Source organism: Balaenoptera borealis, assembly GCF_965194805.1.
Source record: "Balaenoptera borealis genome assembly, chromosome: 21".
In the NCBI taxonomy this organism is placed as follows: domain Eukaryota; kingdom Metazoa; phylum Chordata; class Mammalia; order Artiodactyla; family Balaenopteridae; genus Balaenoptera; species Balaenoptera borealis.
Genome location: NC_138880.1, coordinates 1,812,735 through 1,833,196, shown reverse-complemented (window position 1 = coordinate 1,833,196; position 20,462 = coordinate 1,812,735). Strand labels below are relative to the sequence as shown.

The 20,462-nt window shown below is 42.4% G+C and overlaps 2 protein-coding genes across 11 annotated transcripts in view; both read left to right on the top strand.

The window, feature by feature from the left end:
• Positions 1 to 9,507, top strand: part of RNF170 (ring finger protein 170) — a 30,098-nt gene extending 20,591 nt beyond the window's left edge. For all 9 annotated transcript variants that reach the window (XM_082374889.1, XM_082374888.1, XM_082374890.1 and 6 more), the window contains 2 exons: positions 3,026 to 3,136; positions 6,672 to 9,507. In XM_082374889.1, coding sequence (XP_082231015.1) covers positions 3,026 to 3,136; positions 6,672 to 6,941 — 381 coding nt within the window. In that variant the 3' untranslated portion in view covers positions 6,942 to 9,507. The remainder of the gene's footprint in view (positions 1 to 3,025; positions 3,137 to 6,671) is intronic.
• Positions 9,508 to 13,625: 4,118 nt separating this feature from the next.
• On the top strand, positions 13,626 to 19,196 carry LOC309619592 (THAP domain-containing protein 1). 2 transcript variants are annotated; one of them, XM_082374894.1, is made up of 3 exons: positions 13,626 to 13,929; positions 17,929 to 18,124; positions 18,666 to 19,196. In XM_082374894.1, the coding sequence occupies exons 1-3, from the start codon at positions 13,859 to 13,861 to the stop codon at positions 19,038 to 19,040; spliced, it is 642 nt and encodes a 213-aa protein (XP_082231020.1). In that variant the 5' UTR covers positions 13,626 to 13,858; the 3' UTR covers positions 19,041 to 19,196. The 2 variants fall into 2 exon arrangements, with proteins under 2 accessions (XP_082231020.1, XP_082231021.1); XM_082374895.1 differs by lacking the exon at positions 13,626 to 13,929 and adding an exon at positions 14,100 to 14,513.
• Positions 19,197 to 20,462: the final 1,266 nt, after the last annotated feature.

The following is a 20,462-nucleotide window of genomic DNA, read 5'->3' as shown; positions in this document are numbered from 1 at the left end:
TACTAGCTCAGTTTGTAAATTTTTATAGTTTCTGTATCTAACTCCTGAATTATTTTTATGTTTTTAGCAGAACTTCATTTATCCAAAGCTTCTCTGATGTTTCTCCATTATTTTTTTTAATGTCTTTAAGACACCTCAAAAAAAAGGGAATTCCCTTTGATATCCCTTCAGTCATAGTGAAAAACAGCTGGTACATGAACCCTCCCCCAGATCCTAGTAAGTCTTTGTTGTAACACCAGCAAGGGAACAACTGAACTGGCAATCAGGCTTAAGCAAATATGCCCTGCATAGACTTCTTTTGAAAAAAATAGTTTTTCAGTTGTACTTTCTTTTTAACCTGCCCATCTGTGGTGAGGGTCCAGACAGCTTTAAATGACGAACAATGCCTTTGAAAAATGTCTCTTGTGGAGCCGTGGCCACGTCGCATCACCCAGAGCAGATTAGCCTGTTACATCAGTACAGATGCTGCCTCCGAGGGATGCAGTGAGGTTTTACACATGCGTGTTGGAGACTGAAGTGTTATAGTACGCTACCAAACGGCTCAATTTCTTCAACAAACTGGAGAAACAAAATTTTGTTTCGTTTGAAAAATCTGAGAAACTGATATTTGTAGTTTTTAAGTTAATAAATATAGCCAAATGGGACGTTCTATCACTTTTCAGAATTTCCTTTATATTTATATTATTCTTTTCATTTAAAATATATGCCTGTCTGATAATGACTCATGATCAGGTTCACAGACAACCTTTCCTTGGGGAGTCTTCCAGTGCAAACGGAAGTCCCGACCAGGATGGAGAGCTTCCAAGTCAGGATGCCGAATTGAGTGCACGCATTTACTTTTGCTCCCTCTGGCAGCCCCACCAAAACAGGAAAGGCATAAACCCACAGGGACCACCAAGTAAAATAAGATTAGAGAAGGCACAACAGTTGTTCAAAAATTCTTTGTAAAATACAACAGACGTACAGAAAAGCACACAAAATAAAGAGGTACAGCTCGCTGACTTGTCACAAAGCAACACCTGAGTAGCCGCCACTCAGATGAAGAAACAGGAACTGGCCACAGCCCCAGAAGCCTCCTGAGGACCCCTTCCAAATCTCCCCCTCTCCTTCCTCTCCTAGAGGTAGCTACTATTTGACTGTTATGATAAGCATTTCCTTGATTTTCTTTACAGTTTTATTACCTTAGCATGCTCCTCTAAGATTACTGTTCAGTTTTGCCTAATTTGGGGACTGTATATAAATAAAACCATATAGTGTGCACTGTTAAATACATATACACATACACAGAAATGCACACACGTGTGTGTACCTTTCATCCATTGTTCTGGCTTATCCACTTCCCCCATTGCTGCCTTTTTTGGTTGGAGAGAGGAAGGTTCGAGGCTTTCTCTTCTTTCCTTCTTGCTTCTATCGATACATCCCCAGATTCTGCCTATTTCACACTTTTTACCACATGGTTAGGAGGAAGATCATTTTTTTGTTCCACCTCTCTGGCTGATTTGATGTGTGACACAAGGCAGTTGGCCCTGAAGCTTATTTGCCAGTGCCACCTCTCATCTTTAGCTCTCTGCCAGCAACACGGAGACCAGGCCGAAGGTCTTGCCCTAAAGAATTAGTTTCACTACCTGCCCCTCTTTCTGGCACTACCTGTGTCTTTTCATAGGGCATATGCGCATTAGCAGGTGGTATCCTTTGGGCCACACATAAATTGGCTAGAGGTGAGAAAGGTGGAGATAAACTTGTGGGTTCCCTAACTGCAGTGCGTTCCCACTGCAGTTCATCTACCTGCCCCACCACCTGCTTCACTGGGAACAGTGTGCAGGCTGCTGTCTGTGGCTGGAACATGGTCACCACGTCTCCCCTGGGCAAGCACACTGACACGCCAGCGGTCCTACCGCGTCCCTAGGGCGAATGCAAGTGTCAAGTTTTCTGGACACCCCAGACAGAGGAAGTCCTTCCTCTCCAGCATCATTATAACGCCTACCCCAGTGCCTTATGACGGGCTGTTGAACACGTCTCCCTCCCCTTCTATCCTGGGGATTGTGATCACCAAGGCACAAGGCCACGTTGTCCTTTTTTTGTACGTCTAGCACTTAGCGCAGTGCCTGCCTGGCCCATGTAGGTGGTCAGTTAATATTTAGTGAAAGAATTCATCTTTATTAACAAATTTGTGAAGAGATGGCTCTACCTGCTGTTCCTACCACCTGCTGCTCTTAGGCACTCCTGTGTTTGGCTGTTTGGGAAGCACCTGAGCAGTGGGGTCCTGGTTTTACAGCTGAGCTGAGGGTCAAAGCAACAGCGAGATGATTTAAACCCAAATCTATCACGGCTCCTTCCCATATTTCTCTCTTTGTACAGTGGCCATTTCTATAGGGGGTGTTATATTTTAAAATATACTTGTTTTTCGAGGTACTGTCATCTTCAGATTACCCGAGTATAGTCCAGGAACATTTGTGTATCCTCCTTACCTCTACCATGGAGGAATCAGGGTTAAATGTATTATGTTATATAACAGTATCAAGAATTACCTTTTTGATTGTAGTAGAGATGGGTGCTTGAGAGCTGGTTCCTGCAACAACTTCATCTCTGTGTGATGCTGGTAGCATTCAAAGATAATTCAGATACCAGAGAGGATAAGGAATCGTGATTTTAATCAAAAAAGAAAGCCCTAATTTTCCTCTCTCAAAGTGATATGTCACTTTGCTCCTGAATATTTTCTCATCATTCTTATATCCTCAAATGTCTGTTAGCCCAAACAGAGGACTACTAACTTGATCCCGGGTGTGGATTGAAAAGTACTTAAACCAGTGCCCATTTTATTTTACAGGAGTTCAAATAACATTTTGAATGGATTTTATTGTAAGGAAATAATAGCTTACTTTCCTCCCCTGTGTTGCCTTTGTTAAAAGAAATGAGCGAAATCTAAATTCAGAAGCTTTTCTCATTCTATTGAATAGTAACACAAAATGAAAAAAAATTAATGCTGCAGAAAGGTGTAACAATGCTTTTTTCTGTAAATCTACAGGTAACTTTACTGCTAACAGTATTTGGTGAAAATGACCAGTCTCAGGATGCTGTATCATTGCATCAAGATATTAATGATTATAACCGGAGATTCTCAGGGCAGCCCAGATCTGTAAGTAATGTTGTAGCGGGTGCAAAGTTAGAGTGTGATGATACTTCTCTTTTGTAAAGTGAGATTTACCAACAAATAGTCTCTGTGAAAAATCTGTGTGTGTTACGTTAAGTCTTTACTTTTCATTGTTGCTGTCATTCACTGAGTTACAGCTTTCCCAAGGACTACACAGTTTTCTATCTTTTAAAAAATGGCATTATAAAACTCTTTATGAAAGTGATACCAGCAAAAAAAAAGCAATAGAAAAAAATTGGAGGGAAAGGTAAAATTATTGACTCCTACGTGATTCTAAAATAGGGTTTGTCTTACGGGAAACTTACAACTGAGAACTTCTGGAGGGAGTTTTACAATTGTGTTTTACTCTATTTTACCCTGGCCCCATTTGAATTTGTTCCCTTAAGTAACCCTAAGTATTGGGGGTTTGGTATGTCAGGTATTCAAAAGCATTCTATTTTTAAAGAGCACATTAATTCTACAGTTGCCCCTCCTCCCCAAAAAGGCATTTGATAGATTAAAAAACCACACTTTACTGACTCATCCCAGTTTTCTCAAAATTTCTCAAAATTTAACAAAGAATTCTAGTAGTGTATGACTAAATATGTACTTGAAAACCCAGAACACACTCAGTACAAATTTGTACTGGAAGCCCAGACTCTGCTCCACGCTCTAGGCTCTGACGTCCACTTGCTCAGCATACATCCCACTGGCACGTTCCTGGCGTCTCGGACAGGAGATGTAACATGCACAACACTGACCCGATCCCTCCTTACCTCAGCCTTACTCAACTCAGTGCTGATGTCCTCTTCTCCCTCATTCCCCTTCTCTGATCTGTAAAGAAGTCCTAACGTGTCTTTTCTGTCTCTTTCTGGGGATGCTGTCATTTCTGCCTCATAACAAGTCCTGTGTTTGTAGCCATCAGACTAGGCCAGGCCACCACCATCTCTTGCTTAGGACAACTGCAGTGGCCTCTTCACTTGGACCTTTTCCTCTGCACAGCAGCCCGAGTAATATTTTGAAAACATAAGTAAGACCACGATGCTCTTGTGTTTTGAAACTTCTGAATTTCTGGAATAATGTCCCAACTCCTGGCTGTGGCTTTCAAGGCCCTGCATGGCCTGGTCCCCCCTCCCCTCCCTCGGGATGCGGCTCTCAGAACACGCTCCAGGCCTTCCCACCTTCGTGCCTCACTCGTGCCATTTCCTCTGCTCGGAATGCTTGTCCCGCTGCTCGCCTCCTGGCTGACTTCCTCATCCTTCAGGTCGGCCCTAGTATGTCTTCCTCGGCGAGGCTGTCCCCGATCAACCAGGGCAGTCTCTGTCATTGCCCTCCGACCTTGTTCATTACCGTTCTCTCAGGAGATGGAAAGCTTCACGAGGGCGAGGACCGTGTATATTTAGTCACTACTATGGCCTCAGTGTCTGGAATACAGTAGGCCTTAATGTTTGTAGAATTTATGGTTATCCTTAAGATAGAAATGATACTACTACTCCCAGCCAAGAATATAAGCTGTTAAAATGCTTCTGTATTACACAACTGCATAGACTTGGGCTCCCTCGTACATTCTGTTCCTCATTCTGGGACGTCAGGTACATTTAAAGGCATACAGTTTCGCCTGCTGTGGATGGTGATAGGCAAATCTTTTAGTGACAAGAAAAGCTTGACCTGGTCCCTGTTGCCCTCCATGATTCTTTGGCAGCCTCTTCTGCTGTTTCTGATCCGACAGTTTTCTTACGTATCCTCCAGGGGCATCTTAGGACGATTCTTTGAAAATCAGTGTTTCAAATTCAAGAACTACCACTGAACTTAAAAAAATCATTTTAAGATTTTCATTCGTATTTTAAGGTGTGAAGCATACCATTGCTCAGTTATTTTGTGTGCGTCAGATATATACTTAATGAATAAGAAAGCTTGGTATGTGATGAAATTACAATATAATAAAGACATTTAGCTCTTACTTTGATATTCTACCCCAGAGTTAAGAGTCAGATTGTGATTAGTACACAAACATTTCTTAATAACCCATTCCATATTTCTTGTCTAATCACTACAGATTTTGTGTAAACAACACCATATGAGAACTGAACAAAATAGCCCCGATAAAGGACAGAACAGTATTCAAAAGACATATTGGCTGGTCATTAGAACATTTTAAGTAATTTACCATAGACCTTGTGAAAGCTGTATAGCTGTTTTGCTTTAAGTATTAGTTTCTTCCACAGAGAACAGAAAATCAGCATGAGGAGTGATTCTAAAAAGACCATTTTTGTTCTTTTGTGATCAGTTTTCCAAAAGGAGTTACAAGATTTTCTTTGTCTGGTGGGGTTTTTAAAACCGTTTTCTCATCGCTTGCTCAGTTCTTCCCATTTTTGTCTCCATCTCCCTCTCAACTTATTCGGCATTTGTTGGACAAAATACATACTTAGCGTTGGATTTGTGGTATTTATACAGATTGTTAAAAACAGCTGAATTGTGGGCACTGGAATGACCACAGGAAGTGATTTACTTCCTCTGGCCAGTTTCTCTTGCATCTCCCAACCCCTGAGAAGTAAGACGTCAAAGAAGTTAGGTTGAGGAGTCGTCATGGTGCCTCATTACTACACGCGGCCTCATGGTCATGCAGTCAGCTAAGAGCTATGCAGAGGAAGCGAGAAGTTTCCAGTCAGAGAATAAACTTGACTTGCTCAAGGTCATACAAATAGATACTGGTACTGTCTTTTTTTAAAAAAACAACTTTATTTAGATGTAATTTACACGCCATATAGTACCCCTGTTTAAAGTATACAATTCAGTGGGTTTTAGTATATTTACAAAGTAAATATAATCTAATTATTAGTCTGTATATATTCAGAAACCATAATCATTTCCAGAAAGGGTAGGGCCCGGCATTCCAAAAATCTCTGTGGCAATTAATAATTCACTTAAACTCAAGCTAAGCAGAATAAACATCCTAAGAAGGAAATCAGTTTCATTGCTATTCTTAGATGGTCAAAGCCATCAAAGTTGATGTGTCCGTATATACTTATATATTGTCTGGCAATTTATCAAGGTCTTTTATAACAATATCTCTTCTAGTTCTTAATAGTCCTTGTGGCACATACTCAATTAGTTGTTGACTTATCTCTAGTAGGTTAAACAACTTTCCCCAAGGTCACTTGGCTAGTAAGTGGTCTGTCCAACTTTAAAGCTGAGACTTGAGCTCAAGCCTCAGCCTAGTTCTGTACACTGGGTTCTTTGTTGGTTTATTTTACTAAATTTACAAATTAGAAATAACTTGAGTTTTGTATTACTATGTCCTATGTTTCAAATTTGTTGATATTTTACTTTTCAATTATCTGCAATAAGACCTATTTTATAAGAACCTAGTAATCAAAGAACTATTTTTAAATAAAATGTGTAACTAGAAAATATGGTTTCAGTGAATACGTGCAACTCCTTCATTCATGCTGAGTTTGTCTGCACGTTGTAAGAAAATTGTATTATTTTTAAGTCTAACACACTAGATACCAAATCACAGTATTTGTTCTTCCCCTACCAGATTATGGAAAGAATTATGGACCTACCCACTTTACTGAGGCATGCATTCAGGGAGGTGTTTTCAGTCGGAGGCCTTTTCTGGATGTTCCGTATCAGGATAATACTTTGTTTAATGGGGGCTTTTTTCTATCTTATATCGCCTCTAGATTTTGTGCCTGAAGCCCTGTTTGGAATTCTAGGCTTTCTCGATGATTTCTTTGTCGTCTTTTTGTTGCTCATCTACATCTCTATTATGTACCGAGAAGTAGTAACACAGAGACTCAACAGATGAGAAAATGAGTGCACTAAAATATTTGAGCCAATGTGTAAAATCAAACAAAAGGACCATGGCAGTTTAAAGCATTTGAATATTATCTTACAAGTTTAAAACCACTGTATGAGAAACATTTGATTGTCATTTGGCAAATGCCTAGCAATATATGACTGGAATTTTTACGTGTTGCAGGTTCCAATAGTACGGTTAGAATTATAGTGATTAACAACTGTATCTTCATTCTGTGTTTCTATAAAGTTGTGGAAAAAATATGGAATTATATAAAATGGGATGCTTCTATATCTTCTCCCCCACCAAACTATTCAGGTTAACTGGATGTGTAGTAAGGTATTGTCAAATGTACAGTTTATCCAATTCATCCTTCTCGGTGAGTACCTACATGATAATATACTGCTGTGAGACTCACCTAAGTATTTTGGTTACAATAAAATATTGTACAATATTGGGGAAAAGTCAGTGTTTCTTTGAGCATTTAGGTTTTGTGCATTTGGAGCAGTTCTGCTTTTCCATTCTGATATAATTCTTTGCTACCAGCTGAAGGGGAAAGAAGAAACTTGAACTTTGTTAATTTGATTTCATATTCTGGTTTACAGAACACTTCCTTAAGTGATAGGAGAATTAACAAGTTGTGAGACATTGGACTCCAGTCAGCACGCTTGATATTCTCAGTTATGGCATTTCAGTAAGAGTTTGGTCCTTTTATAGGAACAGTATATAAAAGTTACTTGTAAAGGGAATTTTTGTTTCAGGAACCTGGGTGATACTGCAGACACATAGCAGTTTGGTGCATTCCTGAGGAAGGTGGTTCTCCGTAGCTGTGAGCATCAAAGAACTGAGGAGGGTACTAGGAACACTATTTAAATTTGACAAGAGAAATTACTGGTGAGCTATAGCGACAGAATGTACAGATTTGGTTAGTTTTCTCTTGTCAGAACACTTTTGTAATACTGTCCCTAGATGACAGAATATAGCCCAGATTCATCAGGCCTTATGCAGAATGAGATGATTCAGCAGGCACGTTATCTTGGTTTTTGGATGACTACAGCATAAGTACTTAACGCTCTCTTACGCAGTTTTCTGTTTGAGAAGAATCAAAACCGCAAGTATTACGAAATCTTAACTCCCTCAGCTGGCACTGCCTGTGAGTGACCTGGACGGCAGGGCAGTCACTGATCCCCAGGGCTCAGGCCGTGTCAGCTCTGCACCTGGCAGCCACCGCTAGTCATTCCTGTCCACTCACGTGTCAGCGAGCCTCACTGTCGCAGTCTTCCAGGTGAATCAGAGGCCATCAACTGATGAGATGCTGAATGATACGTCAGTAGTGTCTTGTAATTTGGGCCTAAGACAAAGCTGCTGCTTGTCACAGAGAAAAACAAAATCCTTAAGTATAGCACATTGTAATTAAAGCAATTTCTGGCATACTTTTCATTTAATCCTCAAGAGAGTTAGGGGAAGGAGGCAGGGCATTACCTTCCTTTTCATAGATGAAATCCCTGACGTAGATGAAAGGTATTTTTTTTTGTCTGAAGCCATGCACAGATAAGTGACCGAACTGGTATTAGACTCCTAGGACTCCTACATGGGGAGAAACTGGGATCCTTTGGAAGACTTTTGGAGCATACTGGATTAGGACAGCTTGGGTTCTCCTAAGAGCAAAGGTCTAGAAAGATTACATATCAAGACTCCACGAATCCTGATTCACCATGTCCAAATCAAACTTCTCATAGGGTGGCACACTTCATAGGAAAACGTTTCAGCTGCAGTCACTAACTTGAGAAGCTAATGAGTAGGCGTTCGTTACACCACCATTTACCAGTCTCGAAACGCATTGCCTACCAATTACAAATTTGGTGTGGGGCTATAGCAATGCCATTTTTGAAAGGATTTAATTTTCTGTGCATGTGTTCTGCTTCAAGTGTCACACTTACAGTTACAATACTTTTATTGTAATATTTGGAATTCCTTCTAAGACTTTCCTGGTAGAGGCGTATTGTACCAACTTTTGTAACATACAAAAACACTGTATGAAGTCTTACTAAGTTGAAAAGGGAATATGCTGGCTTCTCAGAATTTTAGACCTGTTTATTATGTCATCTTTATTGATCAGTGATAATAAATGTAGGAGGGATCCAAGAGTATTTAAAGCAAGTAGAGTCAATCAGTGTTTTAAATTTTTAAACATCATAGTAATACTTCCGTGATTCAGAGTTAGAGCATATAAATCAAAGCAACAGTTTGGATTTTCGTAAACAACAATATTGTAACTTTCAAAAAACAGATGGTCCAGCCCCAGGAGCAGATGATAACTTGGGCAGCTCTGTGGGGAGGGAGATGGAGGAAACAGTTGTTCTAACTGCCCACTAGAACAGTGGTTCCAGCTACTACAGTTCTCAGCACTGAAAGCAGCACGGGAAGAAAGGACCGTGCTGGTCCCTGTGGCTGTGCGGATACCTACCTCACAGAGTTGTTTCAGAGGATGGACAGTTTGGTTCAAACCTTGTGATTTCAGAGTTTGTCAAGCAGTGACTCTTTTGAATAAAAGCAACGTATCTAAAATTAAAAAGTAGCTGTTATTGTCTGGTTTCTTTGACACTGTCTGCTTTAAAATTCGGAACTCCTGAAATAGCATTCAATATAATGGTTGCAATGGCTTTCTTTTTCACCTCATCACGTTTCTAATTAACTTTAAAATTTAAAACGTAGAAATGTTTTTGAGAAAAATTATTTAATCTGGGCAATCTATATTAATTCTGGACAATAAGGGTGAGATTGGAATCAGTACCCTTGCACCCTGATTCCCCACCCCTATTTCTTTTGAGTGTGTATTTTACTGAAACTGTATAGTTGATAACTGAAATGTTCTTTTCTGAGTCTGAGGGATAGGAAAGGGCACTCAAGGTTTTAAGGCCCTAAGACTTAGAGTCTCCCAAGACCAGGTTAGTAGGCTTTAAGGTCTGCCGACAGGAGGCGATCCTGTCACAGAGATAAAGACAATCGTTGAGCTTTTGCTGTTCAGTCAGAACCAGACCATCTTCACGGTGTCAGTATTTGAAGCGTCGAGTTCCTGACTGCAAGCAAATCTCAGGTGTTATCAGTCGCTGTCCCCTTCACCCACTGCCTCCTCTGACTTGTCCCATGTCCAGAACGGGGCATGAGGGGAGTACACACCCGGTAGACAACACTGAGCATGTCTGAACACTGTCCTTTTTCTTCCAGACTAGTGGCCTTTTAAGGGGAATGTAGTGTGTGACATAGGAGAGGGCTAAGGGCTAAATAAAGATGTTTTAAACTTCACTATATCTAACAGTTTAGATTTTAATTAATTTTAAAACACAAAATTTAAAAATAACTACTTAAAAATATCTAATAATTCAGATCAAAACACTCACCCCGCTAATCGGTCTTAGAGAAAACCTATAGTTAACATCTACATGGAAATTAATCTTTGTTTCACGAATCCTAGAATGTTACAGCTGTAAGGGACCTTAGAAACTGACTAGTTTTTGTGTTTTCTCTGTGAAAATCAGATAAAACCTATGGATAGCTCCCCCAGAAAAATGCATATATACACATATGTATAGTTTTGATTCATTTTCAGGGGATTCAAAGAGCTGACCATTCATGGATTCCAAATTAGGAATTCCTCAGTCCTACAGCCTAACCCTACAGATGAAGATAATGAGGCCCAGAGAGAATGAATGTGAGGGTATTTTAAAATAAAAACTGTTTATAGAAAAAGCAGCATAGTTGGATAGAAACTAAAATCTAAACTGTTAGAGATCAGTGAGTTTAAGGCATCTTTAGGCCTTAGCCTTCTCCAACATCAAAACAAGTGGCATATTTTTCTTCAGTTCATCAAGCAAGAAGACAAAGTGTACCCTTCTAGAAAAACTGAGACAAAACCTACCCTTTTAAAGTCAAGGGTTGAATTTTCCTTTTTCCCTAAAAAGTGTTCTATTAGTAAATGAATTAGCTCCTGGCCTCTTAAGACTCTGAAGAACATCAAACTTCTAACTATCCTTCAGTTCATCCCTATTTATTCCCTTTCCCTTAAATGTTCATATAAAGCTACGCATATATTCACTTTCGATATGTACTGAAGTGGTCAGATGAAGAGATCATAAGAGCATATAAACATCTCTCTCATTCTCTAAAAACAAATGGCAGTTTTGCCTATCTTGTGTGGCCCTTGTTTGCTTAATAAGCTATTTTATTAAAGTAGAACAAATACCAAACATCTTATAAAGGTCAGATGATGAATTATCATAAAGTGAACACACTGTTTAACCATCACTTTGGTCAAAAGATGCATTACCACCATCCCATAAGCCCCCCTTCATTGCCTCTCTCCCCAAAAGTAGCCTCTTCTGACTTTAGTTTTACCTACTTTTGTTTTTTTACTCTACAAAAAACAGAATCATATAGTGTATTTCTTTTGTGTCTGACTTCTTCAACATTATGTTACGAATCATCCAGGTTGTGGGACTGCTTTATTTTGATTGCTGTATAGTATTCCACTGTATGACTGTACCACAACTTACTCAACTATTAATGGATGTTTGGGTTGCTTCCATCAACATTTTTAAAACGCAGACAATCATCTTTGAAAAGTAAAAATGCTTCCTTGAAGTCACCCCTTGACAAGTAAGGAACAGTTATTCCAGCCTTAGGAAATGTTAAGAAATGGGCAAAGGAAAAGGAGAAGCCAATGATGGTTGCAGGTTAGTTTAGAGGTAGTGAAAATTATTTTTCTATTAAGCAAATAAATTGATTTGCAGACCACACGGTGAAAATTTAGTTCGGGGGACTCTTTTTTACAAAGAAAAATGCAACCTTCAGTTCAGTTCAGTAATATATATATTTTAATTACATGCAATTCACCTTACCAGTAAATTTACCATTTTGAAGTAAGGAAACATTAGGATAATAGTCAACAAATAATAAAAATGTTTATTTTATTTCCAAGTTATGGATAGCTAGAAGACAGAAGGGGAGGGGAGAACAGAACTTGGCTGAGGGAAATCCAACCAAACGACTGAAATGACCGGATCACAAGCCTCAAAAGGGCACCCTGGACTGGCTGGGGAGCTTCCATGCTTCTTTAGTAGCCTGCATTCCCAACCTCAGAACTATTTATACTTTCTTTCACGTCTGACATTCCTCAGTCCTACAACCCCAAAACTTCCAGAATCACTCCCACCCCTCCAAGGCCTCTATCCTATTGGGGGACATAGTTCTTTTTTTTTTTTTTTTTTTTTTAAGGCCATCAGCATCTCAGTAAAAGGCACCACCGTCCATTTATCTTAACTGCTCCAGCCCGAAACTCACGCTCACATCACCCCCGATATCTTGATCCTTTTCCTCCTCACTCTCATTTCCATCCATCAGCAAGCCCTGGTGCTTCTGCCCCTTACACGTGTCTCTGCTGCCACCACCTTAGGCCAAAGCTGCCAACCTCTTGCTTGCCTGAAACAGCCCCTTAGTTGGTCGGCTCACTTTCGCTGTTGCCCGTCGCTGATAAACTCTTCCTTTAACAGCCAGAATGACTTTTTCAAAATGTGTATTAGATCACATCTCTCCCCTGCCTAAAATGGCTCAGCGGCTTCCCACTGCGCTAACATCCAGACCAACAACTTGCTGCTCTTCAACCTCACTTCATGACCTCCTTCCCTGGCTCATAGGCTCGACCACACAGCCTCCATTTAGCTTCCAGAAAAGACACAACTCCTTCCTGCCTCAGGGTCGTAGCACACACTCCCTAGGCCAGGAACGCTCTCCCCAGCCTGCCCACCTTCCTTCTTTACACCGCTACGTTTTTCCCTTCCTCTGGTTCTCAGATTCAACGGCCCCCTTCTCAGACAGTAGGCAGTGACCTCTCCTCCGTCCTCATTCATCCTTCCAGCGTTCTAACGTATTCGGGCATCTTCGCACAGTGCGATTCTCTTTCCATTTTTTATTGTCCGCCTTCCCCTCAGTAGAACATAAGCGCTATGAAGACGGGGACTATACTAGTCTTGCTCACTTCATCACAAGCCACGAGATTACCGGCACCCACGGAAGAGGCAAAACCTCCCTCCGACTGAAAGGCGCGTCAGCTGTTGGCGATTCCCGACGCAGCACCTGGGGACGGATAACTGAGATCGCTACAGCAGCCAACAGCCTCGGCCCGCCGGCTGCGTGCGGGCGTCCGCCTTCGCTGCCAGGCGCCGGGGCCTGGGCTCCTCAGAGCCTCGCGATACCTGAAGAGGCAGGTAAGGCGATGGAGGCCAGCAGGCTGGGAGAGGAGGAGTCCACCTAGTTCTAGGAATCACGCCATCTGTGGCCGCGCTTTCAGAGAAACGAGCGCAACTGCCCAACGGCCTCAGGTTTACACCTGCCCTGCTTTAGCCCAGCGGACCCAACAGACCGTCTAGCTCTCCACCCTACACCGTCCGGGATAAGTAACCCAGGGAATCACCGTGAGGGCGGAACCAGCCCAGGGCTCCCGCCCCCACCCCCTCCCCTCCCCCCAGGCAGTTCCTTCTTCCTTCCGGAAGCTCGGAAGCCCCGCCCACTTGCGCAACGCCGAGCCCGCCGCGCGACACGCCGGGCCTCAGCCAATGGCCTACGTACCAGGGAACGTTACCTCTGACCTCAGGGCTAATCAGAAACAGTAGGACGAACTCCTCGCGAGAGGTGAGGTTGAAGCTGCCTCCGCCATTTTGGAGATGGGAGACGGGCGATGGCTGTGGTCCTTCTGCTAATGCAAACAACAAAACGAGCACATGAGTCACTCCGAATGAGGCTCTCATCACTCTAACTGCTGACCAAAGCTACAGAAGCAGCGAGGGTGTCAAAGCCGAGCGCGGCGACATTGATAGCAGCCTCAACTGCCTGCTGGGGAGGCAGAAGTTAAGTAACTGAGGACCGGAAGGATGGTGCAGTCCTGTTCCGCCTACGGCTGCAAGAACCGATACGACAAGGATAAGCCCGTTTCTTTCCACAAGTAAGTACTCTGCGCGCCTCGTGGGCTCGGCCCCTAGTGGGGCCGGGGGCGCGCGGCCGTGCTCGGGGGCGGAGCCAGGCGCGTGTCCGCGCGAGACCTGTGAGAGGGGCGGGGCGAGGGGCGGAGCTAGGGGCGGGGCGCCGTCGGGTGCTCCGGGCCTGGAGCGGTGGGCTCGTCCCTGGAGTAGCCGCCGGCGCCCCGCCCCGGGTGGCGCGTTCTCGGCGCGCGTCGCCGCGGCGGCCTGTCCTCGCGCTTAGGTTCGCGCGCCGCTCGGGGTGGTAGGTTCGGGGCCCGTGGGCGATGCCTGGAGCCCCGGCGGGTCGTGAGGTCTCCAGACCCGGAGGCAGCTGGGTTTCATCAGGCGGGTCACGGAGTAGGGAGATGGTAATGAGTCTTTAGAGGGGAGGCTGAAGCAGCAGCAGCGACGGAGAAGGCCCGCGTTTCCCTCCCTGCTGGAGGGGGCGTGGGGCGGTCCAGCGTCGCAGCCGTTAGGACTGACTTGGCCAGGCGTCCGGGAGGATGTTTTGGACCCAGTTTCTAGGACCCCACATTCAGGGACCAGTGAGTTTCCCAGAAAGGTTCAGGTACTGCCAAGATGAAGAGCTGTGTTTCGCGCACAGCGGCAGCGTGGGCAGTAGCAGGGTATCGTGCGTGGGGAAGAGCAGCCTCGGAGGGAACGCGGCCCACCGCCCTCGGGGCTGCTTCATCCGGGAGGTGCCGCGGCCGGAGTCCTAGGAGGGCCGGTCTTCTCTTGAGAAGAAAAACCGCAGAACGGAATGATAGTGATCGTCTGATGTCTGCACGGTGCCATTTTCATTCAGCCAAATTCAGTGTTCACAAGTTTTACTACGTTAAGAAAATGTGGCCGTAACTTACGACTGTAAGTGGATAGATAATAGCTAAAGAAATGAGTTAGTGGTAAATCATACAAATTATTTATAGCTAAGTAATTACAAAAACAAAAGCAAATATTCAGTTTCGGGGTGGGGACCTTTTATCTTTAACAGGGAATGTGGGTGCATTTTTTAAAAAATTTTTAGCTGTGTTGGGTCTTTGTTTCTGTGCGAGGGCTTTCTCTAGTTGTGGCAAGCGGGGGCCACTCTTCATCGCGGTGCGCGGGCCTCTCACTATCGCGGCCTGTCTTGTTGCGGAGCACAGGCTCCAGACGCGCAGGCTCAGTAGTTGTGGCTCACGGGCTTAGTTGCTCCACGGCATGTGGGATCTTCCCAGACCAGGGCTCGAACCCGTGTCCCCTGCATTAGCAGGCAGATTCTCAACCACTGTGCCACCAGGGAAGCCCAATGTGGGTGCATTTATAGGTTTGATAGAATATGAGAGGAACAGAAATAAGAGTGTCTAGAACATAGATCTTTTTTTTTAAGATTTTAATAAAAAAAAAATTTTTTTTATTTTTGGCCGCGTTGGGTCTTTGTTGCTGCACACGGGCTTTCTGTAGTTGCGGCGAGCGGGGGCTGCTCTTCGTTGCCGTGCGTGGACTTCTCATTGCGGTGGCTTCTCTTGTTGCGGAGCCTGGCGCAGGGGCTCAGTAGCTGTGGCTCACGGGCTTTGTTGCTCCGCGCCATGTGGAATCTTCCTGGACCAGGGCTCGAACCCGTGTCCCCCTCATTGGCAGGCGGATTCTTCTTATCCACTGCGCCAACAGGCAAGTCCCTTTAAAGAGATCTTGAGAGTGTTCATGTTTCCCCTTCCGAGAAGGGGATAGAACACTTAACACTTCCAGGATTCGGTTCAGTATGTCCTAATATTACCTCTTGATTTATTAGAATTTCTGAAAGCTGATGAATTGACCTCCAGGACTTCCAAAGTGAAGGAATAGGTCTGGAGATGGAGATGTGATCAAAGGCATTCAGTTCCCACCTCCCCATTTCTAATGATATGGCAGAGGGAATCCAAACATAGGGAAGACCCTTCATTGGCACCGCAGACTCGTTAAGGATGACATTCACACATCAGAACTACTGAGTTTCTGCTGGCTGTTAAATAGTCGATTTAATCGAAAGAAGGGCTAACCTGCCTCTCAGCCCTTATCTAAAAGAACAGTTTCGGGAAGTAAATGGGAAAGATCTTGACCTCCGAAAGAACCTGCATTGTAGTCCTTGGGTCTGGAGGCCCTGAGTGCTGAGTGGTACCAGTGACTGTACCACGTTTGTACTTCTGGAGGCGCTCCCAGCAGGAACCTTCTAGGAGTCCTTTCCTCGCTTTCTCCCTGATGGCAGTGGGAACAGCTATGCTGGGCAAAGAAAAGGGACTGCCCCGACGGTGGGTTAGAGCGTCCTGACCCCAGCAGAGTCAGGCTCAGGCGTACCTCGCTTGGAAGAGGAACTGTGGGACACAGAGTCAAAACACCCTTTTTTGGCTTCTTGCCAATCCCCCCAGCTCACTAAATCCTTGACCTGGAAGAAGAAAATCACAATAAGTTTAAGCCCTTCCTAGCTCTCTTTATCTGGGCCTAATGGACATATTTCAGTTGATTAAGAGGTAATTCGAAATGAATACTTTTCTTTATTTCTTTCTCACTATGATTTGACTAATTTGATTAATTCATATTTGTCAGACTGATTCTAAGAGAACCAAAAGCTTCTTTTTCTCAGTGCATAGTTATAAATGTGCAATTTTGTTTTGCAATACACAGAAAATCACTGGTGAAAAAATAATTAATACAAATTCACTCTATAGCATGTATTTTTACCTGAAACTTTTAGTGTCTTCAGTATAAAAGTTAAGCATTAAAAACTGAGATAAACAGATACTGGACCTATACGATTTACCCTTGTGTATTTAGATGTGTGTGGAATCCCTGTATCTGTTAGTGAAGGTTATTTACAATATCGCTGCACATGGGCCTCGACCCCAGCCTCCCATCACTTAACTCTGCCACCTGCGTGCATCTATCCACATGGCTACCTTTTAATAAGAATATTTTTATATTATGTAAATTCTTAATCAGCCTGTCCTGTTTAGATTGTGTATGTCATTGTATCTGACATTCTTATAACTGCTGTGTGATCAATCAGATTCCTGTAAGAAATATTGCTTTCTAAGAAGAACAAAGGTACCATGCTGGGAGGGGTGACTTATATTCCACATTAGTGGTGGTCACTTTAGTTATAGGATTTTAAAAGAAGTACATTTTAAAAAAATTTACTTGATTCAAGTCTAGTTGATTTACAATGTTGTGTTAGTTTCTGCTGTACAGCAAAGTGATTCAGTTATGCATATGTATACATTCTTTTTCGTATTCTTTTCCATTATGATTTATCTCAGGATATTGAATATAGTTCCCTGTGCTATACAGTAGGACCTTGTTGTTTATCCATTCTCTATATGTAATAGTTTGTATCTGCTAATCCCAAACTCCCACTCCATACCTCCCCGTCTCCCACCCTTGGCAACCACAAGTCTGTTTTCTATGTCAAAACAAGTACATTCGCAACAAACTAAGGTAGTAAGGACACAACTAAACACTGTCAAAAAAAAAAAAAAGATTCGCAGGGCCGGTGTTTTTTTTCTTTTTAAAAATTCACGTTCTTTTATTTATTTATTTATTTATTTGTTTGTTTGTTTGTTTGTTTATTTATTTATGGCTGTGTTGGGTCTTCGTTTCTGTGCAAGGACTTTCTCTAGTTGCGGCAAGTGGGGACCACTCTTCATCGCGGTGCGCGGGCCTCTCACCATCGCGGCCTCTCTTGTTGCAGAGCACAGGCTCCAGACGCGCAGGCTCAGTAATTGTGGCTCACGGGCCCAGTTGCTCCGTGGCATGTGGGATCTTCCCAGACCAGGGCTTGAACCCGTGTCCCCTGCATTGGCAGGCAGATTCTCAACCACTGCGCCACCAAGGAAGCCCAGGGCTGGTGTTTCAATCAAATTCCTCCTTGGTGTGTTAACACCGATGTAAGCTAATTCTTTTCTAAGCGGGAAAGTCTGGGTGTGCCTTTTTTTTGAATAAGGTTGGAAAACTGAATTATGTCATCTTCTTAGGTTTCCTCTTACTCGACCCAGTCTTTGTAAAAAATGGGAGGCAGCTGTCAGAAGGAAAAACTTCAAGCCCACCAAGTACAGCAGCATTTGCTCAGAACACTTTACTCCGGACTGCTTTAAGAGAGAGTGCAACAACAAGTTACTGAAAGAGGACGCTGTCCCCACAATATTCCTTTGTACTGAACCACATGACAAGGTAATAAGTGTTTTAAAATATTGGGTGGTTTTCTGTTTATAAAATTAATGTGTTCACTGTGGAAAATTTGGAAAATCCAGAGTAGTGTTAAGAGAATAAATGTTGCCTGGAACCCATCACTTGTAAATAACCACTGTTCACAGTGAAATACTTTTTAAAAATACAAAGTGCAGTTTATTAAAGTTAAATATCCTCACGCTAAGAAACTCAATCTAGCTTCATAACTTACTTTGAGATCACTCTGTAGTCCTTCTTACATGTTGATAAGTTTTGATTTTTCTTTGTCAGTGATAGTTCAAAGTATTTTTCCCCTCAGTTTTAAGTGCTTAGTATTTAATTAAATCTTAATAATCATTCTGTGTTTCTTGCATCCCATTTCTACTTCAGAAAGAAAAGTACAATTAAAACTTGAACTGTTTTCTCATTTTAGAATGTTTCTATACCGAGGAGACAGAAATGAGAGTATTCTTAAATTCCACAGACGAGTTCTTGTGAACTGTTTCGTCATGAAACTGAAATGTGCTCTGCATCTTTGTTTTAGAAGGAAGATCTTCCGGAGCCCCAAGAACAGCTTCCCCGACCTCCTTCAACACCCCCCGTTTCCCAGGTCGATGCTGCTATCGGGTTACTCATGCCTCCTCTTCAGACCCCTGATAACCTCTCCGTGTTCTGTGACCACAACTACACTGTGGAGGACACCATGCACCAGAGGAAGAGGATTCACCAGCTCGAACAGCAAGTAGAGAAGCTCAGAAAGAAGCTCAAGACCGCACAGCAGCGGTGCAGAAGACAGGAGCGGCAGCTGGAGAAGCTGAAGGAGGTCGTGCACTTCCAGAAGGAGAAAGACGACGTCTCCGAGCGGGGTTATGTGATTCTACCAAATGACTATTTTGAAATAGTTGAAGTCCCGGCATGAAGAGTGAAATCTGTGTTGGTGTTCAATGGGGCAATACCACCTACCCTCTTCTAGCCTGTAGAGGAGTTTCATTTGAAAAAAATTACACTTGGTCACTTGTATAAAAACAATTCAGAATATTTTTTTAAAAGAATAAATTAGATATATACTGTAAAATTGTAAATGTTTTGTTTGTAATTTCAGGGTTTTTACATTTTAACAAAATATTTTAAAAGTTATAAACTAGCTTCATTGTAAGTTGGTTTCAAGATTGGGGATTTTTGTTTCTTAATTTGAGTATTTATAGAAATGATATGAAAATAAAGAGAATGATAACAGTGCAGTAAGGATGATTTAAGTTTAAAGTTTAAAATTTTAAATGAACAGTTTATTGAGAGAACTTAGTCACATTTTAAATCAGAAGCATGGGGCAATAACTTCTCAGAATATATATATATATATATATATATATATATATTCTTATTCACATATTCTTATTTGTAAAGTCAGCAGATTCATTTATCTTTCTTAATCACTTATCAAAGATAAATTGGCAAGTCAATACTTTAAAAAGGTTGGTTGTCTTTAGAGCAGAAAATGAGTCATTCCATACCTAATCAAAATGGTTAAAAGACTTTAAAGGATGGATTTTTAAAAAGTGGACCCTTCTTTTCCCCCCGCTGTCTGGCATTATAGAATTAGAAGCGTGTCTCCACTGGAAGATACACTCTCCAGTAAGCAAAGTAGGCATTGTTATCAGTGAGGTAATGACCAATGACCAATGGGGGCTGATCCGTGGCTTGCCTTTTTCTTTCACTGCCCCGAGCTAAGGGACATCCAGTCCCCAACTGTAGGTGTACCTGCATCCAGATCTCTGCCAGATGTGTTGTGTGGGTAGAGTTTGACTTGTTCCATAAGGTGGAAATCTTGCACTTGACTAATTGATTTTGGTCAAGGCTTCACATAATAAACGATTTCTTCACTTTTACCACAAGTTAGAAATTACATCCCATTTACCTTAAGGAGTGATTTGCATTCAAAAGCATCCTAATAGGTAAAGTTTATTTTACTTAATGCCGAGACTCAAATACTGAGGTTTCTGTTCAAACTGTGAGTTGTGTTCTGACTTTGTGAGAAAGTTTACATATATTTGAAATGAAAACCGTTCTGAGTAAACAAGTACTGCTGTAGGAATTACCTACTGAGATTTAGAGTAACTGCTCCAACTGTAATTATTTCATATTTCAAAGTGCTGCACAGACCTTTGAAGGCTGTATTAAAGATACGCAGCGGTGATGTCCAAGAGTGTCTTTTGAAGACCTGATTTTCAGTGTAATTCACTGCCATGCCAGTACTTTGATTCATGGAGATTCGACTTTTTATGAACCAGTATTTCAAAAATAGAAAATTATGATTACTTGAAATTATATCATCTGATAACAC

Coding starts and splice junctions, on each gene's coding strand:
- LOC309619592 (XM_082374894.1), top strand. CDS start 13,859: ATGGTGCAGTCCTGTTCCGCCTACGGCTGCAAGAACCGATACGACAAG. Junction 13,930..17,928: donor AAGCCCGTTTCTTTCCACAA/GTAAGTACTCTG, acceptor TCATCTTCTTAG/GTTTCCTCTTACTCGACCCA. Junction 18,125..18,665: donor GTACTGAACCACATGACAAG/GTAATAAGTGTT, acceptor TCTTTGTTTTAG/AAGGAAGATCTTCCGGAGCC.